Source organism: Phoca vitulina, unplaced genomic scaffold, assembly GCF_004348235.1.
Source record: "Phoca vitulina isolate PV1807 unplaced genomic scaffold, GSC_HSeal_1.0 scaffold37, whole genome shotgun sequence".
Taxonomy (NCBI): Eukaryota; Metazoa; Chordata; class Mammalia; order Carnivora; family Phocidae; genus Phoca; species Phoca vitulina.
The window spans coordinates 17590080-17618068 of NW_022589740.1; the positions used below are offsets into that span (position 1 = coordinate 17590080).

Consider the following 27989-nt stretch of genomic DNA (forward strand, 5'->3'; position numbering starts at 1 on the left):
CCTGCGACAGCGCGGGCCAATGGTGGCGCCGGCTGGGCGCTGGAAGAAGGCAGATGGTCTGCGCCGGCAGCAGACTCGCGCCGCGCACGCCTCTCCCCGTTGTCCCCGTCACCTGCGCTGCTGCACCATGAGCGCCCCGAGGCAAGTGGTCAACTTCGGGCCCGGGCCTGCCAAGCTGCCGCGCTCGGTAAGTCCCCACGAGCGCGCGCCGGGAGTGCGGTCCGAGCGGGAGCCGCGCGCGGGTGGCTGTGCATCTCTGCGCCGCGCGCTGGGATCCCCTCTCCCTGCCCGGGAGCCCTCCGAACGCTCCGCACCAGCGTGCACGCCCAGTTCGGGATCCCTCGCTAGTGGGCTTCTGGAAGAATGCACTTGGGGGAAGGAAGCTCGCCAGCATGCTTGTGCAGCTGCCCCTGGCGCCGACTGCCCGTGAGCGGCCTGCACAACTTGGCTCGCCGGCGCAGCGCACCTGCACACTGTGCCTTCTCCTGGGCTGGGCCCGGGACGCGGCGAAAAGCTCTCATCTCTGGGTTCGCCTTGCCGGGCATTGCTGCGAGCCAGGCAGTGTTGAGTGGATCCGTGAATGGACACTGAATGAATGGTGAATGGGGATCTCATTAAACTGGAGGGGATTGCAAACTGGAGTCCCGCGCCTGACCCGTCGTAAGGAGTGTTTGGTTTAGCCAGCACTTGGGAACATTGCTTTTCAGAAATGTAAATTTGCAGGCCTGCAGTCCTGGCTTTCCTTCCTTGTTTCCCAAGAGAACCTTCCCTTCCCCCGCTTTTTTCAGCTCCGTTTCACTCGTAGATTTTTTTTTTTAAATTTTAACTGGCTTGACTTCTAAAGGCATGCGAGTATTCAAATTCTGGTAGGCAGTGGGCTGCCAGCCCAGTTCGCTTCACTTTGTTTTGGAGGAAATGGAATGATTGAATTCTCCCTGGGGCCACAACCATACTTTTCAAGTGCAAGTGGAACTCACTCCCTGCCTTCCTAGGCCCCAAGCCAGGTTTCAGCTTCTCCCCCCAACGCCCATTCTCCTTCCCACATCATCTCAACCCCCGCCCCCCCCAACTGTGAAGAAGGCAGTTTGTGATGTGCCTTGATTGACAAGCTGCTATCACTGCTGTTACATTTTTATTTTTCTAACCACAATGACTCTGATACTATGTTGTAGCAACATGGGGCCTAGCCAAGTGCTTTACAATTATCTATTGTTGAACAGAGTAGAAATCTCCCTGGGATAAAGCCTCCTCTGTGTTGTAAGAACAAGAGAATCTTACAGTTTTAGAAGGGAAAGGACTTCGTGCTTCCCTAGGGGCAGGGCTCATAGTAGCTGAAGGAACAACGCTTGGTTTTCCCCACTTACTGCAGTCTGTTTTAGGCGAGATTCCTTCCCTGCTTAGAGCTGTGCAAACGTTTCTTGTACCCTCCTCACCTTTGTCCCGTCTCCGTGGTTTGGAGCCTTCTGAGTATTTGTTCCCTGTGCAATTTCTTTCTTTCTTTTTTTTTTTTTTAAAGTACTCTCTCCCCTGTGGGGCTCGAACTCAGGACCCGGAGATGAAGAATCTCAGCTGAGCCAGCCACGTGCCCCTCCCAGTGCAATTTCTTATGCATTTATTATCATGGCAGTTATCATTAGTAATACAATTATTTGTTATTTTCTTGGGAGGATTTCTGTCCTCAGATGCCCTCTCTGAGGGGGGATGGGGGTGGGAGGAAGTGGCAGATGTTGCTTTTTATGAGTTTCGATTTAATTTTATTGTAAGGATTAGAGAAGCTTTTTAAACTTTATTGTTGACTGTGACCACAATGAAAAATATATTTTACAAAATGACAAAGTATATGCATATAATTATAATTAAAGCCTTGTGAAGTATTTAGCCTAAATAACTATGACATACATACTTTTGTACTCTATTCCGCTATTCTGCTCGTCTGTTGTATTTCATTTAAAAAATGTGACCCACAAGATTGCATTCTGCAGTTTGAAAAAAACCCCACTGGAGTGGAGAGGCATGCTTTTTGAGTAGAAGTCTTTAAAACTCTTTGTAATGATTTGGATCATAAACACATTTCAGGGGATACTGTCTGTAAGAGAAATCCCATCTTAAACATGAGTTCAAAGATGATTTTATTATCTGTTTGTGTTCACTAAAGAAAGGATTCATTAAGTGTGTTTTTAATCAGCCAGTGCTAATAATCATCCCATAGTTTGCAAAACCAGTGACCGATACTTTTATTTATTTATTTTTTTAAGTAATCTCTACCCGGCTTGAACTCACTACCCCAAGATCAAGAGTCACATGCTCCACGGACTGAGCCATTCAGGCGCCCCAACAAGACAAATTCTTAACCCCCCCTTGCCAGGGAGATCTTTTGTCTAATTCTTTACTGTTAAAATGTTTTTTTTTTTTCAGACAAGTTGCAATCCAGTTTAGATTGTTTTATGACATCCGATTTAGCCTCTTTCAAGGAAATCTCTGATGGCAAGATGCTTCTAACAGAGGGTTTGTCTCACCTGTTCTGTGTACGTTGTTAGAGCTTCCCCCCCTCTCTTTTCATGTTATGGCTGTTCTCACAGACACAAAGCTAGACAGGGGAATCCATGGACCCATCTCTGAGGATTTTAACTTCTGTGGACATTTTGCCAGTGCTGTTGCTGCACCCGTCTACACCCTCCTTCTCTGCACCTGCCCCTGGATTTTTTTTCTTTTTTTTTTTTGAGAGCAAGCAGGAGCGGTGGGAGGGGCCAGAGGGAGAGAGAGAAGCAGACTCCCTGCTGAGCAAGGAGCCCGACCCTGAGATCAAGACCTGAGCCTTGGGCAGACGCTTAGTCGACTGAGCCACCCAGGCGCCCCCGGAGTATTTTAAAGCCAATCCCAGATACCATGTCATTTCACAAAAACACTTTAGCATTCATCTCTGATAGGACTTTCTTTCTTCTTAAAAATAAATAAATAAATAAAGGTTTGGTGGGTTTTTTTCATTGTCATTTTTATATCTAAGTAAATTCATGCCTTTGGGAAAACTGTATTTTCACATCAATCACATTACATAATTTCACACTTGTGTGTGTAAGTTGCATCAGTAGGGCTCTGTAGTCTGGGTGGGAGGAAGGGGATTGGCCGTGGTACAGGGGCTTCCAGACCTCACAGGCTCTGTGGGTGGCCCCCCTTGCTGGTCTGATGTCCAGAGGGAGAGCTTTGTGCCGAATATTCAAATCATTTTATTTTCTTTTATTTCTTCTAGGTATTGTTAGAGATACAAAAAGAACTATTAGACTACAAAGGAATTGGGATTAGTGTTCTTGGTAAGATTTACTTTTTGACTCTGAATATCCAGGTTCCAAAGGGAACTGATGAAAATGCATCAAGCCTCGAATTTTTCGCCTCGGTCTCCCTTTAGGCCTTTGTAGATATATTTTTATTTTTTTTATTTTTTTATTTTTATTTATTTTTTATTTTTTTTAAAGATTTTATTTATTTATTTGAGAGAGAGAGAGAATGAGAGACAGAGAGCACGAGAGCGAAGAGGGTCAGAGGGAGAAGCAGACCCCCCGCTGAGCAGGGAGCCCGATGTGGGACTCGATCCCAGGACTCCAGGATCATGACCTGAGCAGAAGGCAGTCACTTAACCAACTGAGCCACCCAGGCACCCTGTAGATATATTTTTAAATTTTAGTAACTTTGGTGGCATGTTTGATAGAAGCAGTTTTTTTTCTAAAGATTTTATTTATTTATTTATTTGAGAGAGGGAGCATGAGGGTGGGGCAACAGCAGAGGGAGAGAGAGAGAGAGAGACTCAGGCTCTCCGCTGAGCAGGGGGCCTGCCACGGGGCTCGATTGGCATCTGAGATCAGAAGATGCCAAACAGGTGTATCACAGGGCTCCAAACCTCTGCAGTCTTGCCTCCCATTCGTTTCAAAGCTTTTACGGAACTTAAAAATGAACTGAGTAAAAGTTTAAAAGTCTATAAGCCTTTGCTCAAGATCTTGCACCTTAATAATTTCATTAAGTTTCTCCTTTATCATTGAGGAAGGGTCCTTTTGAATTTTTAAAATTTACTTTTTAAATTTTAATTTCCTTTTTCTTTGTTTGGTAATTCCCAAGGCCGAGGCTGCATAGTATGAAGGGATCATAAGGTTAACTGTGTGCTCACTGCTATTCAATTTTGTTCCTGTGGGTTTGGGGACTAAACTTGGGTTCTGCGCAGTGAGAGCCGCAGAGTGGAAATTTGTGCTGTTGTTTCTACGGGGCAGTCTTTGCACCGTGGTTTCATGTTCGTGAGAAGGATGTGAAAAATCACAGAGATGGAAGGATGAATTAGTAAATGGCTCATTCAATGAGTATGCCACTTGAAAAATCATTCTGCTGTGACCATAAGTCTCAAATGTGTGCAATTTGAAAATCAGTTTGGATTTTTCCCCTAAACGAAGTCAGCCTTGGCCCACAATTTGAGGGCAGAATAACCAAAATTTCCCTTTATTATTTTATTTGCAAATTGTGTAGCTACTTCTAAAGTTACTTCTGTGTGTTTGGTTTTAAACGGGAACTTTTTTTTTCTTATTTATCTTTCCTTCCACAGAAATGAGCCACAGGTCATCAGATTTTGCCAAGATTATTAACAACACAGAGAATCTTGTGCGGGAATTGTTGTAAGTTAAAAATTTTAAAGACTGAAGTCATTACTCTTGTTTGATAAACCACATGTGTGGGTGTCTGTTACGGTATTTACTCTGCTGTGTGTTAAGAATATTCCATAATTAAAAATAATCTTTTAGGGCACCTGGGTGGCTCAGTTGGTTGAGTGACTGCCTTCGGCTCAGGTCATGATTCCGGGGTCCTGGGATCGAGCCCTGCATCGGGCTTCCTGCTCATCGGGGAGCCTGCTTCTCCCTCTGCCTCTGCCTGTCACTCCCCCTGTTTGTTCTCGCTCTCTCTCTCTCTCTCTCTCTCTCTGTCAAATAAATAAATAAATAAATAAAATCTTAAAAAAAAAAAATCTTTTAAAGATTTCTCCCAAATTCACTCCATTAGTACATAATGGTTTTTACTTGTTTCCCATCCTGCTTTTGTGTTTTTATTTTTATTTATTTATTTTTTTAGAGAGGGAGAGGAAGATCCTAAGCAGGCTCCATGCCCAGTGCGGAGCCCCAGTTGGGGCTCAATCTCACAACCCTGAGGTCATGACCTGAGCGGAAATCAAGAGTCAGACGCTTAACTGACTGAGCCACCCAGGCGCCCCTGTGTGTTTTTATTTTATGTGGTGTTTCCAAAGATTTGAAATCATTATATCTAGGAAAGATTTTTCAGGCTTAAAAGGGATTTAAATAACAAAGAAATGGTCATCTTGGTCAGTGCACTGGTTCTTAAAGCATGGGCCTCCTACCACGTGTCAGAATCACCTAGCTGGGGGCAGGTATTAAAAAATTCAGGTGCAGGGCCCTACCAAGCTCGGCTGAATCAGAATCTCTTCAGAAACTTCATCTTTAACAGACTTTTTGGGTAATTTTAAGAGTTCTTCACTTCAGGAACTTCTCAAATGATCCTTCCTAGCTTATCTGCACTATTCTCCTTACCCAGAGGAAACCTTACTCTTCAATAGATTGCTATTTAAAGGAGAGATTTATATATTATCTAAGTATATTCACATGAACGTTAAGAATATGGTAATCTTGAAAAAAAAAAACAACCCATGTTTTCTGCTCATAAAACTAGTGCATATTCATGGTAGAAAGTTTAGGAAAAACTGAATGTCACAAATTAACCTGGAATTATCCATAACCCCACCAGTCAGAAGTAATTATTGTTAACATTTTAAGGGTCCAAGTTTGCATGATTTCATTAACATGATTGGAATTGTACCAACTATTACTTTCCTTTTAAACTGTCTTGATAAAATGCTTCAAAGAGGGCAGGCTGGTGCCATTTTTGTGAGGAACACTAGAACCCATTGCATTGTGAGTGGCCAGAACCAGTCATCATTTGCTTGGCTACACACATGGGGTCTGCCTGTTGGGTCCCATGTCATGTTCACCGCACAAGCCTGTCCTTCACGGAACAGGTATTTGGAACCTCGGCCCAGAAGACGTGGCATTTGACCTGCATGGCTGCAAGCCTCTTGGGACTGGACTCCCAGTTCAATTTCTGGGCCTCTCCTTTAGTTTCCTAACCAAGTTCCTACCTTGTACCCCTGTACCTGGGCCTCTGTCTCGTGTCCTTCCATCCAGGTGTTGGCCTTCTTCTCTATCTGGCATGTGAATAACATAAACCTGGAACCCTGCCTTGGGCTGCCAGTCCTCCCAGCTGCCGAGACCTCATGTTTAGAGCTTCTTTACGAGAGCTGCCTGCAAGCCCTGGATGATCGCAGGCAGATATGGTTCACACCACCCATTCCCCAGGACCCTCTCATGTTGCCCTGCCCTTTGGTACTTGAACACCTCCGTGCTGGATCTCTGTCCCCAGCCATCTGCCTGCTGTGTACCTGTTCCCAAGCTCTGAGCTTCCTCAAGGGCTGGGGTCCAGTTTCCATGGCCTAGTCCCTCTGGAGCTGGCCTTCTCCTACGGCCTGTAGCCATTTCAGCAAACATCTTAATTTTCTACGCTGGAGTCAAAAAGTTTTCACTGTTAATCTCGATGTCTGTCGGTATGTGATTACATGCTTAGGCCTAACACATTATCTAAGATCCTTTACAAGTGTCCACTTGGTTCATAGCATGGAGCAGCACATGTCTATTTTTAGGATTTCTGGTTGCAAGTGACAGAAGCCCAACTCTTGGCAGAAGAGAAAACGTATTACCTCGTGTAACTGTAAAGTGCAGGAGGGATTTAGGAGGTCAGGTGATGTCCAGGAAGGTCTTTTCCTCCATTTCCTGGCTTTCCTTTTTGATGTTTTGGCTTCACCAGATGGCCACCGGTGGTTGTAGGATTAGCTGGTTTATTCTTTCCCTCAGTAGAAACCGTTCCTCTTTTCCAGAAGTTTGAGCAAAGGTCCCAGAACCAAACTCCACTGGCCAGCTTGGGTCATGTGCTCATGCTGGAGCCAGGGTTGGCCACCCTTGAACCGTGTAGACTGAGTGGTAGCAAGATGATTCCCTACAGGAACAGCAGGGTGTTATTAGGTTCCCTCCAAACAGTACCCATAGGCTTCCACACAGAGCCCAAGGAAGGGCTCTGGGGAAGGTGAAGCAGGGGTGGGACTTTACTGTATTTCTTATAGTATGTCCACCCAAGGTAAAGTGCTGGTAGATCATTGCTCATTCTCTTTCTTTGACCCTGTGTGTCTCTGTTTACTGTCTCCCGCGCTTCTGCCCAGAGCCGTTCCAGACAACTACAAGGTGATTTTTGTGCAAGGAGGTGGGTCTGGTCAGTTCAGTGCTGTCCCCTTAAACCTGATTGGCTGGAAAGCAGGAAGGTGTGCCGACTATGTGGTGACAGGATCTTGGTCAGCCAAGGCCGCAGAAGAAGCCAAGAAGTTTGGGACTGTGAATATCGTCCACCCCAAACTTGGGAGTTACACGAGTAAGTGCTGGGATCTGAGTTCCACAATGACAATGAAATGTGGACAAATGCTGCCGGGTGGGTGGTCCCTCTTCAGATATCAGGTTACCCCTGCCCAGGGCAACCTGCAGTTTTTAATTCCTTCTTGTTGGTAGCTGATTTGATACCATTTAGAGTGGATGGTCTTACTTGTTAAGATTACTAACTGGCTGCTGCAGAAAGCCTACGGGCCGGGTTGGCTTTAGGTATGGCTTGATCAAGGGCCCCCAACAATGTCTGCAGGTCCTGGTGTCTCTCCAGGTCTCCTCTATAATGGCTCCACAGTCAGGAAAGCTGTCCCTTCCCTTTTAGAAGATGCTCCTGACCTTATATTCTCCCAAGTTTCAACGCCTTTGCTCAAGCATTCCCAATCACAGCCTCACATCTCCTGTGTCCCATTCCCAATCAGTCATGTGGCTGTAGGTGGAATTGACTACACCGGAACTACATGAGCTGAGCTGGAGAGGCTGGGGCCCCAAGAAGGAACTCAGTGGACATAGGATGGATGGGTACTGGGTAATAGGAAAAATACCAAATATCCACCATACCATTAGTTGCCCCCAGTAACCGTCAAAAGGATGGGATGGATCATCCTTTTAGGTTGTTGATGGGGATTATAATGTAAGATGGATAGGGTGGTGTCACTTGGGAGGACTTTGGAATCAGCCTTTCACGGCTAGGGGAGGGCTGTCATTCCTGGTCATTCCCATCTACACAAGGAAAGAGGAATGAAAGCGCAGACTCTCCACCTTTTCTTCTGTGATAGAAATTCCAGATCCAAGCACCTGGAACCTCAGCCCAGACGCTTCCTATGTGTATTATTGCGCCAACGAGACCGTGCACGGAGTGGAGTTTGACTTCATCCCTGACGTCAAGGGAGCCGTGCTGGTTTGCGACATGTCCTCAAACTTCCTATCCAAGCCGGTGGATGTTTCCAAGGTAGAGCGTAAAAGGGCCTGGTGGGGGAACCCCAGTGTCTTAGATTTCGTAAGGGCATTTTAAGAAATACGAGAACAAGGAAAGGCACAGAATGTCTTGGGCCAGCAGAAACCCTGAAGCCAAGACAATTCACAGTGCCCAGGCCAACAGTTGCTTGTTTATTGTGGGTTGTTGGAGCGTGTAAGTCTTGATGTGTTCCACCCTGTGTTAATGATTACCTCACGGAGTCACACTGGAGTCCTTGGGGAATTCATCTGCCTTTGAGGGTGCCTCTTAGGAAATGTTTTGGCCAATACATTGGGAGTAGCTTGCTGACTTCCAGGGAGGATGCAGATGACCCAAGCTCGGGGGACCTCTGAAGGAGCTCCACCCTACCTCGAGCCCACCTCAACTCCAAGAGCATCAACAGGACACAGAGACCATCTAGGTGGCCCGCCAAGGCGGGCAGGGGAGCAGTGCACTCAGGTGCATGCAGCGAGGGGGCATAATGTCTGTAAAGCGTTTAGAAACAAACGCACTAAATGGTAGCCTGCCTTTTTAAAAAAAATATGGTAAAATATATATAACATAAAACTTATCATTTTAGCCATTTTTGAGTGTACACTCAGGGGCATTAAGTACATTAACACTGTCAGGCAAACATCACCACCATCCGTCTCCAGAACTTTTTATCTTCCCAGACTGGGACTCTGCCCATGGAATAGTAAGTCCTCAGCCTTCCCCCAGACCCTGGGAGCCTCCATTCTCTGCATTGGACTACTCCAGCTATCTCATAAGGGGACTAATGCCATATTTGTTTTCTTGTGTCAAGTTCATTTCACTTAGAGTAATGCGCTCAGGGATCATCCATGCGATGGCAGGTGTCAGACTTCATTCCTTTTTTTTTTTTTTTAAAGATTTTATTTATTTGACAGAGAGAGACACAGCGAGAGAGGGAACACAAGCAGGGGGAGTGGGAGAGGGAGAAGCAGGCCTCCCGCTGAGCAGGGAGCCCGACGCGGGGCTCGATCCCAGCACCCCGGGATCATGACCCGAGCCGAAGGCAGACGCTTAAGGACTGAGCCACCCAGGCGCCCCCAGACTTCATTCCTTTTTAAGGCTGAATAATATTCCATTGGGTGGTTCTACCACATTCTGTTTATAGCCTGCTTTTTATTACCAGTTGCCATGCATTGGCAATTCTCAACAGTGCCAACTGTGAAATACTCCCTAGCAGGCCAGACTGCCTTTCCTCCTCGCACTTGGGATGCAATTCGCTGTTTAGAAAGGTTTCACGAGAGGAGATGGGAGAGGGCTGTGCGTCTTATATGACAACATTTTCTGAAGTTCCTTTAAAGGAACTTTAGCTTAATTTCTGTTTGTTAAAATTTCTTCTCCAGTAGCTTGTCTATTATTTCTCGTCATCTTCTGACTGCCCTTTATATAAACATGAATGCATTAAAAACTGTTTCTTTTGGTTACCAAGAACAGTTAGCAGCCTCATTTTATTTTATTTTATTTTATTTTTTAAGATTTTATTTATTTATTTGAGTGAGAGAGAGCGCATGCACAAGCAGGGGCAGAGGCAGAGGGAGAAGCGGGCTCCCTGCTAAGCAGGGAGCCCCATGCAGACTCGATCCCAGGACCCTGAGATCATGACCTGAGCTGAAGGCAGACGCTTAACCGACTGAGCCACCCAGGCGCCCCAGCAGCCTCATTTTAAAAACTGGTTTGGGTGTAGAAAGGAGGTATACAGAGCGAAAATGAATATGTATAAGATCTTTATAGTGATGCTTGGACTAGCCCCTTGCTGGTGAGAAGGACCAGGCGCATACGTAACTTTCAGGCCTCGGACCTTGGGAGGATTGATTTGCTGTCCCAGATGGAGATGCCGTTAGAGAATGGGATGCACTTTGAGCAGCGCTGAAATAGAATCAGCTCCTCATACTTTGGAAAGAGATGGTGAAATTGGACTACATGTATGAAAAATGACCACGTGTATCTACAACAGTGTGTCTTCTCTTTCTCAGTTTGGTGTGATTTTTGCTGGTGCGCAGAAGAACGTGGGCTCTGCTGGGGTCACGGTAGTGATCATCCGCGATGACCTGCTGGGGTTCGCACTCCAAGAGTGCCCCTCGATCCTGGAATACAAAGTACAGGCTGGAAACAGCTCCTTGTACAACACGCCTCCATGCTTCAGGTGAACTCCGGGGGGCAGGGCTCGGGGGACTGCCGGAGGGGTTCTCACCATTTCCCATCAAAACAGAGGGAGGTAGCTTTTTAACGTAGAGCGTGTTTTCATGAACAGTGACCTCATAGCTCAGACATCCTATCAGGATTCTCTGCCCAGCTCGTCTCTCCCTGTTAACCTTCTGTGCACTGTTAGATCAGTTTCTCTTGCCCTTTCTTTTTGGGGTGGTGTTTTTGTTTGATCTCGATAGCCTTAGTGGTTCACCATTAACCCAAAAGCTCTCTGCAAATGAAGTGGCAGGCTTGTATCTCAAACAACCTGTGAAGCTTTGGAAAAGGACTTTGAAAGGCCAGGCCTCCCCCGGCTTTCTTTTCTTGCCCTGCTGGGCCTACCCAAAGCTGGCCACGTGGCAGCGAACATCCTGGCTTGGAAAAAACACCCTTCTGGTTTTTCACCCAATCTGCAGGTGTCCTGTAAGCTTGGCTTCCCGTTAGCCAAGTGAGAAAAGGGTGTTGGAGCACATTCAGGGAGAGCCAGGCTTCCTTGCCCCCCATGATCTTTTAACAGCTGGTCTCAGATATTTTGTGAAAATCTTGTGACACCTAGGATTTAACAGTTGCCTGGGAGATTGTAGGATTGTAGTGCTTACTGGCTGTGTGACCTTGGGCAAGTCACTTAACCTCTCTGTGCAGCAAATTCCTCCAGGAGTAATAACAATACCCTGCCGACTGGGTTGCCGGGAGGAGATATATAGATGAAGCACACTTCGTGGTTGGCACTTGGTGATTTATAAATGTTAGCTGCTGTATTATTATTGTTGTTTCTCTTGGTGTTAGTTCCCAGAGCCTTAGCAGGGGAGGGAAGAGCTGGAGTTTATGGATTTCTCTTTCAGGGCAGGTATGGTGTAGAATGGTGATACTTTATGTGTATGATCCTTTTAATCCTCCCAAGCACCCTAGGAGGTAGATACTCTTCATTCCCATTTTGCAAGCAGAGAACCAGAGGCCATACTTCTAGGACGTGGCATAGCTGGGATTTGAACCCAGGTAGCCTGGCTCCAGAGCCGGGGCATGTACACCCCGTACCTTCGTGCTCGTATTATCTGTATGCATTTATTTGTGCCTGAAGGATTCCGTCTTGGGAGAATAAGTCACCATTAGAGTCTAGCTCTTCCACTCATGGATTTTTCTGTGGCGGGCAGGAGGGTGGGCTTGGGCTGGGGCAGGCAGCCGTTCGTTCGGGGTTTGGACTTTGTCAGAGCTCTCCCCCATGGGGCTTCCTGTAGAAAAATCTCCCACCTACTTTGCTACGGGAAAGAAAGGTGTTGTTTTTCAAATTAGAATTCCGGTGGAATTCTAAATGGGGACCGTAGCAGCACATTTGTGTCTTCCTGCTTTCCTCAGGGAATGGGGTGTACTGGTGCTTATTCTCCTGGTCACCTATAAACCCCACTCTGTTTCATCCTGGTGGAAAGGGTTTCTGAAATGCCGTTAAGGGTGGGGGCCGTGGGGCTGGATCTCTCACCCACCTGTCCTATCTCTGGGGTTCCAGGCAGTGAAACAACCAGTGGTCACTGGCCAAGTTGGACACGAGGACTGGGTGTGCTGAGCAGTGAGGCCACAGGTGCAGGGACCCTGGGGAAGGGGCTCAGGTGCCAGGCTGCGCAGTGACAGGAGGTGTTTGTCACCCCCCCCCCCCCACCGGGGCCAGGGCCTAGCTCACAGTCAGGTGAGTCTTTCAGGGCGAGGCAGAGGCCACCATGGGCTCCAGGAGGAGGCAGGGAGAACATTGTCCCTGAAATGTGGCTTGAAAGCTGGCAAGTTCAGATGAGAGCACCGCCCAGAGGAGACAGGAGAGGGCACACCTTCTGGCACCTTCTGTGGTAACTGAGAGTTGCAAAAGGCAATGAATATGTTAAAATGCCGTTTGTTAATATTAGGGTGAAAAGTCAGTGAGAAAGCAGGTCAGTCTGTCTAATAAATATGACAAAATGACAAGAGATAACAATGTCTGGAGTCAGACCTAGACACACGGAGAGGAAGGGCTCCTTTCAGTGACTGTCGTGTAGGGGCACTTCCCCTCGCAGGCATCAGCCCCAGGCCTTGACCAGTCGGGTCAGCTGGTCCCTTGGGGGAGGGTGGTGTGGTGGGGGATGGGGGAGGGCAGATATTGCCTCCCCAGAGCTTTCCTGCCTGCTGGGGTGGAGGGGGGGCTGCTGAGCCAGGATCAAGGGCAGAAAAGGGGCACACCTCTTCCCCCAGGCAGATCAGAATAGTGTTAACTGAGACCATCCCAGGGCAGGATTGTGAATACTGATTCGAATGGTGTAAATGTAGCAGCTAAAAGAGACTGGGTTAAATGTGTTCTGACCACGAGACCCCCTGGAAGTTGCTTTGCTTTCTTTTACCCTGAAAGAAAAGTACAAGTGTGTACAATGGAGCAGTTACCCTAAACCTATGATTTGAAAAACTTTAGAGTTCATTCGTGGTACTTAAATAGTCAAGATTAGCAAATTACAGCTTGCCCAGTGAGAATAAGCTCCAAGTTAGAGGGGAAGATTTGTGCCAAATCCCCTCCCTAGTCCTTGAAGGTAAGCCAGCAAGGCACCCAGAAGGCTTCTGAACTTTGTATCACACAGAAGTCCTTGGAAAGGCCCCACATTTGAAAAGAAGCCTTTACTTATTTATTTATTTATTTATCTTTTAAAATCAGAGCTGGGGGCGCCCGGGTGGCTCAGTCATTAAGCGTCTGCCTTCGGCTCAGGTCATGATCTCAGGGTCCTGGGATCCAGCCCCACATCAGGCTCCCTGCTCAGCAGGAAGCCTGCTTCTCCCTCTCCCACTCCCCCGCTTGTGTTCCCTCTCTCGCTGTGTCTCTCTCTGTCAAATAAATAAAATATTAAAAAAATAAATAAATAAATACAATAAAATCAGAGCTGAATGACCACAGGCTCTGGGCATTTTATGTGAACTGGGCTGGGTAACTGGCCTTCCCATAGTCGCCTGTAGCCCTGAACAGTGAATTGGGGTGGAATAAAGGATCACGTGGTTATTCTGGTTTCACCCTTTAGTAGATCACACTGGACCCAACGAATGAACAGGTAAAAAGATGCCTAAGCTTCCCTTCTGTTCCCACAAAACAGTTTTTATTTACCTCGACTAATGGAACCTGTGAGTATAAATTTGTTTTTGTTGTAGTATGAGGGGAAGTAACCTAAGAAGAAACAAAATAACCCCATCCATCAGGGCCACCTTTCTCAGCAGAGTAGGATTGTGGGCCTGCCCAGGGCCTTAGCCTCACTCACCATGAACCCCAGAGGCAGATGTTAGAATCTTCAGAACAAACAGCCAGGGAGAGTTTTTCCAAGGACTTTCTAGTGTACTTTTCTTTCTTTTTTTTTTTTTAGGATTTATTTATTTATTTGAGAGAGAGCGTGCCCGCTTGTGGAAGTGTGTGAGTTGGGGAGGGGCAGAGGCAGAGGGGAAGCATGGGGCTCAATCTCACATCCCCAAGATCATGACCTGAGCCGAAACTAAGGGTCGGACGCTTCACCAACTGAGCCACTCGGGCGCCCCTCTGGTCTGCTTTTGTAAGCCTCAGCACACAGAGTACTTTGTATTGCTTTAAAAAATTAACATGTGTTTTTTTTTTTTTAAAGATTTTATTTATTTGACAGAGAAAGACAAAGTGAGAGAAGGAACACAAGCAGGGGGAGTGGGAGAGGGAGAAGCCGCCTCCCGCTAAGTAGGGAGCCCGACGCGGGGCTGGATCCCAGGACCCTGGGATCATGACCTGAGCCGAAGGCAGAGCTTAACGACTGAGCCATCCAGGCGCCCCCAAAAATTAACATGTGTTCTTAGCAAAGATTTCTGAAGTGAGCAGAAACTGCTGGGGTAACCGCTCTTAACTGCTGTGTGTCCCGGGCATGTGCAAGTATACAGAGCCATAGATTATGCAAGTGGAACTTTACCATATAGACTGTTCTGTGAATTTCTTTTTTCTCCCCGGCAATACGCCACGTACACTATACTCTGCCTTGTCAGCTCAAATGTCTGCCTTTTTTTTTTTTCCCTTTGAATTGCTGTAAGGTATTCCACAGAATGGATCTACTGTGATTTATTTAGTTACTTATTAATAGGCCGGCTTTAGATGGTAAACTTGCTGTGTGATGCAGGTGGCCTTTTAGGAGTGAAGGCAGCCATCAGGCATGTTCCATTGGTTAGTGGGGAGAATTGAGACTAAGTTGCAGAGCTGCATAAGCATCCAGGTCCCCTGTATTTTTTTTTTTTTTAAGATTTTATTTATTTATTTGACAGAGACACAGTGAGAGAGGGAACACAAGCAGGGGGAGTGGGAGAGGGAGAAGCAGGCCTCCCGCTGAGCTGGGAGACCGATGCGGGGCTCGATCCCAGCACCCCGGGATCATGACGCTGAGCCGAAGGCTGACGCTGAACGACTGAGCCACCCAGGCGCCATGAGGTCCCCTGTATTTTGAAGAGTTTGGATTGTATGGGGGTAGAATGAGAAGCCACTGGGAGAACCTGCTTCCTTGCGAGGAGTCTGCCTCTTGCTGAGGCTTCCCAGCCGAGGCTCCCGGTGCGGGCTCTGGGCAGCGCGTAGAGTGGGAGGGCTTTCTGCTGATTGGCTGCTCAGATCGCATTGAGCTCGGCAGGGCGCATGGGCTGTGAGTCTGAGTGTGTAGAGTGGGAGGGCTTTCTGCTGATTGGCTGCTCAGATCGCATTGAGCTCGGCAGGGCGCATGGGCTGAGTCTGAGCGTGACAGCCACGGAGAGGGCAGTGTGTTGGTGCTGAGGACGGGCTGGGACTGTGGACCTGCCCTGGGCCTTGCTGCGGCCTTGGATTTGAGTAGTGAGAAAGCACTACTTTCCACTACTTAGGGAACTCCAGGGTCACAGAGCTATGGGTAGAAGCAAAATGTGGCCTCTGAAGAGTACTGTCAGTGAATGGGCACCAAGTGGCTCTGCTTGGATCATGGGGCAGGGTTCGTGGGGGAGCGAGCAGTTTGGGGTTAGATGGGAATTCGAGAGCATTTACTGAACAGAGGGGTGGGTGGGCAGCGTCCTGTCTGGAACACACATCTACATGCGTGTGCTGTGAAGCTGTTGTAGCCCCTGCACTTGGCAGCTGTGTCTGTGAGGTTTGGTGCCAGCCTGGCTGCCCCACGAGCAGGGGAGGTAGTGGTGGAGGGTCCTGGAGCCCCTCCTAAACCAGATGCCTTGGTGACTGTGAAAAGAGCTTGGGCTTTGGAGTCACACCAAAGTCAGCTTTGGGGTTGTAATCTTGGCTTTATCAGCCACTTAATGGATGACATTAGCCAAATTCAGCTCCCCAAACCTCAGTTTCCTCATCTGTAAAATGGGCTGATGGTACCTCTGACCTCAGGATTATTGTGATCAATAAAAGGGAGAACAGTTAGCCGGATGCCTGGCCCCATAATAGATGGTAGGAAATACTCCTGACTCTTTCTTCTTTCTCTTTGTGCCTCTGATTTCTCAGTCTTTTAAAAAGATTTTATTTATTTATTTGACAGAGAGAGACACAGCGAGAGGGGGAACACAAGCAGGGGGAGTGGGGGAGGGAGAATCAGGCTTCCGGCGGAGCAGGGAGCCCGATGCGGGGCTCGATCCCAGGACCCTGAGATCATGACCTGAGCCGAAGGCAGACCTGAACGACTGAGCCACCCAGGCGCCCCTTCTCAGTCTTGATCCAGAGAGCTACAGCTGAGGCTGTAAATTACTCAGGGCCTGTTCTCTGCTCTATTCTTCCTTCCTTTTCTGCCACTGGCTACTATTTCTCATTCCTAAAGCTGGGGAAGTTTCTGGAGAACCTATTACATGGTTTTGGGTGCCCATTGCCTACTGGGCAGCCCGGCATTGACTTCTGCTAACTTCTGGGGTTGGAAACACCTGGGTCCCCTACCTACCAGGTTGTGACAGTGAATGAACCAGTCAGAGCCTTGGGCTTCCCCTGGCACCAGCTTCTGGCTATTAGAGTTTTTCCAGATCCATTGATCTCCTGTGTCAATCTGTCACGGTGGAAAGAGACCCATGGTGTTAATAAACAAGGTAGCTCTTGCCCAGGGGTTACCATGCTGGATTTTCGCTGGGCATTGACTCCTGGCAACTCAGTTTGCACAGATTCCCATAGGGGGCCTTTGTCCCACCCCTGGAGAGTGCCTAGCTGAGAGCTGATCTTCAGATTCCCAGCTCAAGAGGATGGAGTCTCTTCCCTTGGAGGCCTGTGCTTTTGCCCCCACAAGCTTTCGGTGAGGGGCACATGGAGCCCTGGGCACCTTTTTAAGAGATGGGCTTTCAGAAGACCGCTGGGAAGCCACCCACTGCTCTTCACTGTGTGTTTGGGTTAGTTTGGAGCACTTGGTAACGAAGATGCCGCCAACTATACTTGTGTGACCTACCTGCCACGTGCTGGGCCCTGCACTAAGCGCTTCACCCAACCTGTCACCTAGTCTGTCTCCTATAGTCCTCTCGAGCCCCAGGGTCTTACAGGTGGCAGAGTTGACATTCTGGCTCAGAAAGGAACCCTCCCAAGCTCCATGAGCGGCCGAGGGGCTGTGGCTTCTGGAACCAGGGACACAGATCCCACCCCGTCTCCTCTCTCTTTCTGATCCTTGCTTCTTTCTGCTGGAATATTGGCTTCATTTTCTCAGATGAGTCTCCCTCGGATGTTCTTACTCATGTCTCACACTGTCACGAACACACAGGTCTGCCTCTTTGTCCTCACTCCAAGTCAGAGAGTCCCAGGGAGGACTCTGATTGGCCCACTTAGGTCCCCAGCCCAGCTGTGAGACCAGGGGACAAGGGACCCAGCTGGATCTGCCTGTTGGGTGGGAGTGGGGTTAGGAGGATCAGGGCAGCTAAAATGCCTGGTGTCCGCCATAGGGTGGTAGGCCTCCCTCTTTCCAGGTGGGAAAGCCGAGGTTTGGATTCCCAAGGTGACTAATCCTGGGTGCTCTTAGTTAGTGGTACCAGCAGTGAGACTAGAGTCAGGACTGACTTAGAGCCCGTGCTCCTAGCGCCATGCCGCACTGCCTCCCACCAGGTAGTAGAGGGCCCCAGGTGAGGGCTCGGGGTAGAAAAGGTGAACACTGTGCTTCAGGTCTTCCACAACCATAGAGTCCACGTCGTGGGCACAGAGAAATAGAAAGTAAGGGTGTGAATGGTATAAACTATGGGAAGGACGGGCAGAGGGCTCTGGGAGTGTAGGAAGTGAAGGGGTTAACCGGGTGGGGGTGGGGAGCCAGGGTCCTAAGGACCCTTGCGGCAATGAAAGAGGTAAGCGTGTTCCAGGTGTTGTGGAGACTTTGCATTAGGGCTGGGGCTGGACAGGTGGGGACCGGTGTAAGCTCCAGAGAGGAGTCTAATTAAAACCTTTTTTCTGAATGTCATTGCCGTTTTGCAAAGCAGAACTAGATGGATTTTTAATCTTTATTTCAGCATCTACGTCATGGGCTTGGTCCTGGAGTGGATTAAGAACAATGGCGGTGCAGCAACCATGGAGAAGCTCAGCACCATCAAATCGCAGATGATTTATGATGTTATTGATAATTCTCAAGGATTCTATGTGTAAGTTGATGGGCTTTTGCCTCACAGTTTACTGCTTGTGAATTTTAAAAAAATGTGTATATGTCATGTGCCTTTGAGAAGTGGATGTATTACCCTTTCTTGAGCTGTTGGAAGTGCGGTGAACTGAGTAGTCCTGAGCCCCAGGATTACAGGGCAGGTGGGCTCTTCCTTTGTGCATCCCCACCCGGGGAATCCCAGGGAGTGGTGATGTTTCTCACACCAAAGATCTGTCCTGGGAAATCTCAGTTCCTCCCTGTCTGCTTCCTCTATATGTCTCCTGGGAAAAAACACGTGTACTTGCTAGAAGCTCTCAGCTTTACCCAGGGACTCCACTGGGCCCCTCAGCCAGGTCACTTACCTTTTTTTTTAAGTTTCATTTATTTGAGAGAGAGAGAATCTCAAGCAGACTCCACTTTGAGCGCAGAGCCTGACCTGGGGCTTGATCACAACCCCAGGATCACAACCCAAGCCAAAATCAAGAGTTGGACCCTCAACCAACTGAGCCACCCAGGCGCCCCTAGGTCACTTACCTTTTTAGGAAAATTCATTGCTTCCCTTATTACAGGACAAATGTTACCATCATAGGCCTGCCGTCTGTGAAGGGAATTGGCTATGGTATGAGGAGTCTTCTATGATTCGTGAATGTGTGTTGACCACGGGACGAACGCCTGGGAGGGGTACTGACCACGTATGGGTCTTGCCTTAGTCTCCTAGGACTGCTGGAACAAAAATGCAGTAGCTTGGTGGCTTAACAGAAATCTGTTCGCACTCCTCTGAGGCCTGAAGTGCAAGACGTCAGCTAGGCTTTGCTCCCTCAGAGACTCTAGGGAGGAATCCATTCTTTGTCTCTTCCAGTTTCTGCTGGCTCCAGATATTTCTTGGCTTGTGGTGTTATCACCCTAGTCTCTGGCCTCACCTTTGTTGTGTGTCTTCACTTCTGGTCATTGGATTTAGGGCCTATCCAGATCATCCAGGATGATTTATCTCAACTAGAGACCTGTAACTTAATGACATCTGCAAAGACCCTTTTTCCAAATAGGTCACATCCACAAGTTCTGGGGCTTAGGACATGGATATACCTTTTGGGGGGCTGCTGTCCAGTCCCCCACCATAGACCTCTCACCAAAATGCCTGCTTAGAAGCACCTGGTACAGTGCCTGGTACACGAGACACTTAATAGATGATGTTTTCATTTGCGTTTCCCTGCCTTCAAAGTGGCAGGTGTATGAGGCTTTATGCTGTGTGTGTGTGTGTGCGTGTGTGCGTGTGTGCATACACACATGTGTATATTTGTGTTTGTACACATTTGTACACACACATACTCCTTTACCAAGCCTTGGACCTCCTACTTAGTGACCATTACTCTTTGGGTTCAATGATAGTAACTGACTGCTAGTAGTGGGAGAATGTACATTCTTCTTTGACAATTCATGTGCCACATGGGGTGGACAAAACAATGCTTTGAGCCTAACTTTTAATACATCCCCGTGACCACCCAAGGGTGGGGGATGGGGGCGTACTTTCGTAGCGGATAGGATAAAGCAGCCTGTTACTGCTACCTCTGCCCTTAAAATGCTTGTTGCCTGTTCCTCTGAGTTCTTGGAGTGCAGTGAACCTCCAGCCACAGGCCCTGTGGGGAGTTGGGTTTGGCTGGACGCCTTAGCCTTTAGGCTCCTCTCCCACGTGCAGTCTGGGGGAAGGGGTGCACACTGTGCTTTCTGCGGGCTCTGGTTCTGTTTGACAGAGCCAAGTGCAGACTGGGGGCTTGGTAGATGGTCCAAGGAGTTCACAGCCAAGGTCTAAATAGTAGTTATGAGCTTGGAGCAGTAAGATGATACGGCTTTGCCTGTAGGGGGTGTAGGGGTTTTTGGTTGTTTTTTTTTTTTTTTTTTTTTGAATGAGCTTGAGGCTTGGGCATGAGTAGAGTTAGAGGAGGGCAAAAGTACTTCTAGGAATTTTTAGGAAGGCAGGGAATGGCCCCTGCAAAGGTACTGAGGAAAGAAAGTGTATTGTGTTTGGGGAGCAAAGAGTGGGTTGCCTGGAGGGGATGATTGTGCTGGATTAGAAGGAAGGTCTGGAAAGGTCTGAAGACATGTTTAGTCCACCTGTTCAGTCCTCTGTTCACCTGTCCACCCATCTACCCACTCACCCACCCTTCTATCCATATCCACCCATCGTACCCACCCATCTATCCGTATCCACCCATGCACCCATTCATCCATCCATCCACCCACCCATCTACCCACGCACTCATCCATCCATCCATCACCCACTCACACACCCATCCGTCTGTTCATCCATCCATCCATCCATCCATCCATCCATCCATCCAGTAAATGTTCCTGAGCACCTACTCTGGGCTAACTGTGTTCTAGGCCCTGGGTTACCCAGAAGAACAGGGTATCTTTTCTGACTCCCAAAGAGTGCTCAGAACCTGAATGTGAGTAAAAGCACTTGGCTATTGTGGAGAGGAGACCAAATTTGCTATTAGCTTTTGGCTCCATTTATTTCTCAGGAGATGGGTAGGCACAAAATGGAAGGACAGAAAGAATGATAATGCGTCTGGAAAACTCCAGGAATTAGAAACAAAACAAAGCATAGGAGGAACTCTGGGAATCCCTGGAATTCCTTTTCCCTCAAACTTCTTAAACTCCAAGCACCCAACCTGGCATTTCCCAGAAGGCAGCGTGCTGCAGCCAACATGGCAGGTGGGTTGTCTCCTGGGAAATCAGGTCACCTCCCACCCAAAACTTCTCTTTTACTTATGGATGGCCTCGATGCAGAATTTTCATCTTCTAGAGTAAACCTCTTTCTGGGAACTTCCATCCTCCCTGGGCTGCCCGCCCAGAAAATGTCACCCCGGTGCCTGACGTTCCTACGGGACGCTGTTACTGGAGTCAGTTCACAGTTGGGTGCTTGCTAGCTCTTCCTGGGGTCACTTGGGTTTTCAGGAAATTCTCCACTTTTCTTTCGATCTATAGAAATATGGCGCCAAAAGGGAGGTGAACAATTTTTTAAAGATCTTATTTATTTGAGAGAGAGAGAGAGAGTGTGCACAAGCAGAGGGAGAGGGAGAAGCAGACTCCCCGCTGAGCAGGGAGCCTGATGCGGGACTCAATCCCAGGACCCTGGGATCATGACCTGTGCTGAAGGCAGACGCTTAACCGACTGAGCCACCCAGGCGCCCTGGGAGGTGAAAATTTTAAAGAGGAATACCAAGTAACCTAGAATTAGAATACTGAACACAGTTCTGGGCAGTTTCCTGGGGGCTGCACCAGTGAGCCTGGCCGGGATATCGAGACTAGATGAGACAGCCGTGAAGTCCCCGCCTTCATCCCATGGCCTAACCACCCACGTGTTGCTGGTCGACCCTGACTTGAGCCCACGTGGATAGTGCAGGATTCTTGGCAGAGAACCCCCCTCTTTGCCATTTATTAGTGTGTGACCTTGAGCCAATGACCTAACTGCTCCAGACTCCGTTTCCTTATCTGTACAGTGGGCGTAATGATGGTACGTACTTCTTATGACTGCCTTGAGGACTTAAGTGAAAATCCATGTGAATAAAGAATATAAAACAGGGCTTAAGAACATGGGCTCCGGTGGGGGTTAATTTGCATAAAGCATGAGAAGCAGTACTTGGCATCTAGGGAGCATTCCTTAAGAGTTAGTTCCTAATATTATTTTGGGTTACTATGGAAAGCACTCAGAATGCTGAATTTTGATCTTCTAAAGGTGTCCACGTGATAGTGTCCATATCCAGACCTGAGGTCACCTTTCTTGCTAGCTTCATGTGGGGACCAGACCCTAGGAAAGAGGGGAGCGTGTGATGGGTCTAGCGATAACCCTGACATAAAAGGAAGCAAGCAGAGCCCTAGCACTTTACAGATACTAATGCTTTATTGTCAGCACAGCCCTGTGAAGCAGACATTAAGCCTATTTTCCAGAGGCACAGACAGGTTAAGGTGACAGCTGGGAAATGGGAGCAAGCCAGGATATGCACATGAGGAGCATCATGGGGGGCTGGTTCCAGGGTCTTTTTTTTAAGATTTTATTTATTTATTTGTTAGAGACAGAGCGAGAGAGACAGTACAAGCAGGGGGAGCGGCAGGCAGAGGGAGGAGCAGACTCCCTGCCGAGCTGAGAGCCCGATGCGGGGCTCGATCCCAGGACCCTGGGATCATGACCTGAGCCGAAGGCAGACGCTTAACTGACTGAGCCACCCAGGCGCCCCCTGACCAGGGAACTTCTTTAGAAGAGCTTTCTAGCAGGTCTCTCCACCTTCTGGTGTTCCCACACTCCATTCTCTCCTCTGTGTACTGTTGTTCTTTTTCTAAAATTCACATTTCATATTGTGGAAACCTGATTGTTCCTCATGGCTCAAGGACCCAGTCTAGTTCTCATCGGTGTATCTGCAGGGCCCCTCACCGTCCGGGCCGTACCCCTGGCCGGGAAACCCAACACTCCAGTTCCTGGAGTTCTTGCTGGGGGCCCCCCAGGCTTTTGTAGACGCAGTTCTGCCAGAATGGCCTTCCTTCTGGCTCACCCGTCCAAACCTTGCCACGTCCCTCAGACACGTTCCCACTTTCTCTCGGGCAGAATTCCTTGCTCAGCTCTGTGCTTCTTGCTGTTACAGACCTCTCACGTGGCATATTAATTCCCTACACAGCTGTGTCCCTAGATTGGGAGCAGTTAATCCCCTTGAATCTTTGTTTCCCTCCCTGAGCCTTCTCCCAGAGACCTTCTTGGGTGCCATGTAAACATTTGTCGGGTGCCGACTCACAGCTCTCATGATACCATCCACTTTCATGATAGGATGGGTCCATTTGGGGTGGGGCTGAACTGTAAATAAGTTGTTTAATTCTTCCTCCTTTTAATTTTTTTTCTTAAATTAGACGTGCTCTTTGCCGTGCCACCTCTATAATTGGACCCTCCTGTGGGAGCAGGATATCAGGAGGGTAGCCAATGAATTTTTAATTTAAATGTCAGCCATGAAACCTACCACCTCGTGAAAGGGGGAGGTGTGCGGAATTCAGGCTCAAAGCCCATTACCAGATATTTGGTTTCCCTTCTTTTGCCTGTAGGTGCGCACTTGACTCTTATTAACTTTAGCAGGAATTATGTATGTGCCCTTAGGGGAGAGCATGACTTTTCATGGGGGCTTCCTCACACTGCTTTTATTTGCTCTTTAATTTTAATGAATCACACCCTGTACAAGTGTAAGAATAAAACAGGGCGAGCTTGAAAATGGAGAAGGGGTTATTACATATTTTACTCCCTCTTTTATTCTGGAATAGATGTCCGCTCTTCCATTTGTCTCCTTTGATTGTCCATGGAACATAATTTTGGCTGCTTATTTTTCAAATCGGAAACTGAAGTCAAAATACTAACCTTTCCTAGGTAAAAACTCACACGTCATTTGTTTTTGAGAGTTTGGATAAGCCTTGTGCAAAATGTTGGGACCAAAAAGATGCATTTGTTGAATTTAACGGATACTTAGGTTGTTTTAATACGTTCCAGACACTGTTTTATTTAAAAAAAAATTTTAAAGATTTTATTTATTCATTTGACAGAGAGACACAGCGAGAGAGGGAACACAAGCAGGGGTAGACCCAAAGGGAGAGGGAGAAGCAGGCTCCCCGCGGAGCAGGGAGCCTGATGTGGGGCTCGATCCCAGGACTCTGGGATCATGACCTGAGCCGAAGGCAGATGCTTAACGACTGAGCCACCCAGGCGCCCCTCAGACACTGTTTTAAACTGTATCAGTTATGTGTTTTTGCATCACAGAACACACAAGACAGTTGTTAGAGCAACAACCATTTTTTTCGCTCATGACTTTGGGTCAGCAGGCTGGGCTGGGTTTAGCTGGGTGGTTCTTCGGCAGCTCTCACCTGGGATGTTTATTCAATCAGAGTCAATGGTAATTCACCTGCAGCCAGTGGTCTGCAAGTGACCTCACTCACATGTCTGGGAGTTGGTGCTGGCTCTTGCCGGGCTTTTTTCCAGCAGCCTAGCTCGGGCTTGCCTACGTGGAGGCCATGTTTTAAGAGGGCAGGTAGGGAGGCTGTATTATTCCCCTTGAGGCTTAGGCTTGGAAGTTGCATAGCGACCCTGATGCTGCAGTCTCTTGGTCAAAGCAAGTCGCAAGGCCAGCTGGATTCAAAAGGTGTAGAGAAGGGCGCCTGGGTGACTCAGTCGGTTAAGAGGCTGCCTTTGGCTCAGGTCATGATCTCGGGGTCCTGAGATCAGCAGGGAGTCTGCTTCTCTCTCTCCCTTTGCCCCTCCCCCTGCTTGTGCTCTCTCTCAAATAAATAAATAAATAAATCTAAAGAAAAAAATGGTGTGGAGAACTTGACCCCACTTCTTTCCTGCAGGGCTATAGAGAATTTGTGGCCATTTAAAAGCCACAAAAGTCCCCTATAAATACTGGCTCACTTAATCGTCACATCAACCTTAGAAGGTAGGTTCCATTACTCTTCCCACTATTCAGTAGATGAGGAAAGTGAGACACAACAGAGAGGTTTAGTAAGTTGCTCAAGGTCACACAGCTTGGGACAGTGCAATGTGACAAGGGCTTTGAAAGCTCTTCATGGCTGAGTCCTTCAGCCACTGTTAGGACCAGCATATTTTTTCCTCTAGGCTTGTAGAGAGAGGGTCACTCACATCGCCGTGTGGTTGCCATTTATTGGAAGCTGCATATATGTCGTGCCACTGAGCTGTCACAGCTAGTCTGGAATGAAGGTATTAGTTCCATTATTCAGTGAGGAAACTGAGGCTCATGGAAATTAAGTACAAGCCATACAAGGGAATGCTAACTCACTGTTCCATATGCAAGAGTGGTCTCCTTAAGTAAAAATTATCAATGTCCTGCGGCAGATTTTTTTAAATCTTCTATTTGTATTGACAAAATATTTAAAGCGATTTTTCTGTTCATTTGTTAATGGTTGTCGCACATTTCAGAGAAGTAACTGGAATAATCAATATGTTTTTCAGATGTCCAGTGGAGCCCAAGAATAGAAGCAAGATGAATATTCCATTCCGCATTGGCAATGCCAAAGGAGACGATGCTTTAGAAAAAAGGTTTCTTGATAAAGCTCTTGAACTCAATATGATCTCCTTGAAAGGGCATAGGTGCGTATACATCCAATCCGGAAGCTTATCAGAGAATTGGTTTAGTTTTTCTCTTCTTTCATTCTTTTTATTTATTTATTTATTTATGTGACAGAGAGAGACACAGCGAGAGAGGGAACACAAGGAGGGGGAGTGGGAGAGGGAGAAGCAGGCTTCCCGCGGAGCAAGGAGCCCGATGCGGGGCTCGATCCCAGGACCCTGGGATCATGACCTGAGCCGAAGGCAGACGCTTAATGACTGAGCCACCCAGGCGCCCCTTCTCTTCTTCCTTCCTTCCTTTCTGTTTTCCTTCCTTCCTTCCTTCCTTTTGAGAGCTAGAGCCCCCACACAAGTGGGATGGGGGTGGGGTGGAGGGAGAGAGAGAATCTTAAGCAGGCTCCATGCCCAGCAGGAGCCCGAGGCGGGGCTCTGTCTCAGGACCCTGAGATCATGACTTAAGCCAAAGTCAAGGGTCAGATGCTTAACCTCATGACCTGAGCCAAAGGCAGACGCTTAACTGGCTGGCCACCCAGGCCGCCCCGCCCCCCCGGCCTTTTTAAGATTTTATTATTTATTTATTTGAAAGAGAGAATGTAAGCATAAGAACAGGGGTGGAGGGAGGGGCAGAGGCAGAGGGAGAGAGAGACTCTTAAGCAGGCTCCACGCCCAGCGCAGAGCCCAACATGGGGCTTGATCTCACGACCCTGAGATCATAACTTGAGCCGAAATCAAGAGTTGGATGCTCTACCAATGGAGCCACCCAGGCGCCCCTTGGATTTTATTTTTAAGTAATCTTCACACCCAACATGGGGCTTGAATTTACAACCCGAGATCAAGAGTCGTGTGCTCTAGCAGCTGAGCCAGGCAGGCGCCCCTCTCCTCTTGCTTACAGGGCCCTTAGCATGATTCCCTGGCTGGGTGCACAGTGGGGCCACCTCTGCAGGCTTTTGTCAAAATTCCCTTTGAAAATCTCTGCAATGGCTTTTATGGCCCTGAGGTTGCCATCCCACGACTGGACGGATCGCTATCACTGCAGCTGAACATCAGATAGTTAATCCTGCACGCTCTGTGAGAAGTATGTGTCCTCCCCACGGGGGAGGCGAGACACCGGCCCTTCAGTGGTCGCCTGCTCCCCGCTTCCCAGCAGATACGTGACTGAGTTAATCCAGGCTGTGTGAGCACGATGGGCCGTCACTGCATTAGGGAGAATTTCCTAGTGATTAGACGTTTGAACCTGCTGGCCACCTGGGTTGGACATGATGGCCTCAGGTGCAGTGTGTCTCTCAGGAGCAGGTGACTGGGAAGAGGGTCATCCTGATGCTGAATGAGATGGTTTTGTTCTCACTGGCTGCATCTTTGGTCACCCTAGGTCTGTGGGAGGCATCCGGGCCTCTCTGTATAATGCCGTCACGATTGAGGATGTTCAGAAGCTGGCGGCCTTCATGAAGAACTTTCTGGAGATGCATCAGCTATGAACACATCTTAACCAGTGTATACTCTGCCCTTGAACAGTGTATAACGTTTAAAGTAACTTGGGAATGGTGACAGAAACTTAGCGAACACGCTATTTTTCTCGAGTGAACGTGCTTATTATAGATGTTTTTTCAAAGAACAACAACAAAACATCCACAGCTCTGCAGAGCTGGTGGGACTTAACGGCCCCCACCTTAATTCTGACTTGAACTGGAAGTTTTTTTTTTTTTTTTAATCTTCCTTTAGCTTTTCTAGCGAATTCCGGCTAACTTTGTCTTTGCTGCTACTTTTTCTAGCTAGATCTCAGTATTCAAACTTGCCTGTGGACTTAATTATGCAAATTGAAGTTGCTTATTTCTGGAGACACACAAACACGGCATGGAGGCTGGGTGGGGACCTCTGGGTGCTGAATCTTGATCCTTTCCACAGTGACAGCAGTGGGGTCTCCTGGGTTCTGCACCTGTTAATTCAGGTCCACACTGCCTGTGTGGTGAGTGTTTCGGGGTTCCAGGCTGAAGGGCAAGCTGGGGGATCTTTCTTTATCCTGTTCTTCTCATAAAGAGATAAAATTGACATATGCTATGTTCATATAGCAAAGTCTGTTTTTAATACCAAATAGTTTATATCTCTATGCAATCTGTTTCTAATAATATGGTTCTTGGTGATGCATGTAGAGACTTAAGAGAATTTGTTAGAATCCTTGACCTCACATATGACGCGTTAACCCTTTCAATGGTGTCTCTCCCCTCCCCCTTCCCTCTTCAAAAAACTGCTTCACCAGATTTCGAAGTTCCCTGATTCCCTTTTACGTTCCTTTTAGTGGGTAGAAGGTTGGTTGGTTGCCCTTTGTTCTTTATTTTTCAGTTAGGCTGTTAAATTAAAATTCTCTGTTAAACTCCCTTCTTGTTGGTTCACTTGACAGTTCTCTTTATAGTGTTTGACCAGTGGTGCTGTGAGTTCCGGAAGATCTTTGCTGAAGAGTCTTTTCCCTCTTGTTTATCCATTGTCAGTATTTTCTCTTGACTGTGTGGAGGACATGAAAGTCCTAAAACATCTAAACCTTTGTCAATAAATTTCTTTACCTGCTATGTAGTAGCGTATGTATATATGTTAAGTGACCTCTACACCCAATGTGGGGCTCGAACTTGTAACCTGGAGAT

General features: G+C 47.9%; 1 protein-coding gene across 1 annotated transcript; it reads left to right on the plus strand.

Annotated features, from left to right (window-relative positions):
• The first annotated feature begins 26 nt into the window (after nucleotides 1–26).
• Nucleotides 27–27989, plus strand: PSAT1 (phosphoserine aminotransferase 1). Its single transcript, XM_032427624.1, has 9 exons — nucleotides 27–187; nucleotides 3248–3308; nucleotides 4583–4652; nucleotides 7313–7518; nucleotides 8303–8475; nucleotides 10485–10654; nucleotides 18121–18249; nucleotides 25240–25377; nucleotides 26726–27989. The coding sequence occupies exons 1-9, from the start codon at nucleotides 128–130 to the stop codon at nucleotides 26829–26831; spliced, it is 1113 nt and encodes a 370-aa protein (XP_032283515.1). The 5' UTR covers nucleotides 27–127; the 3' UTR covers nucleotides 26832–27989.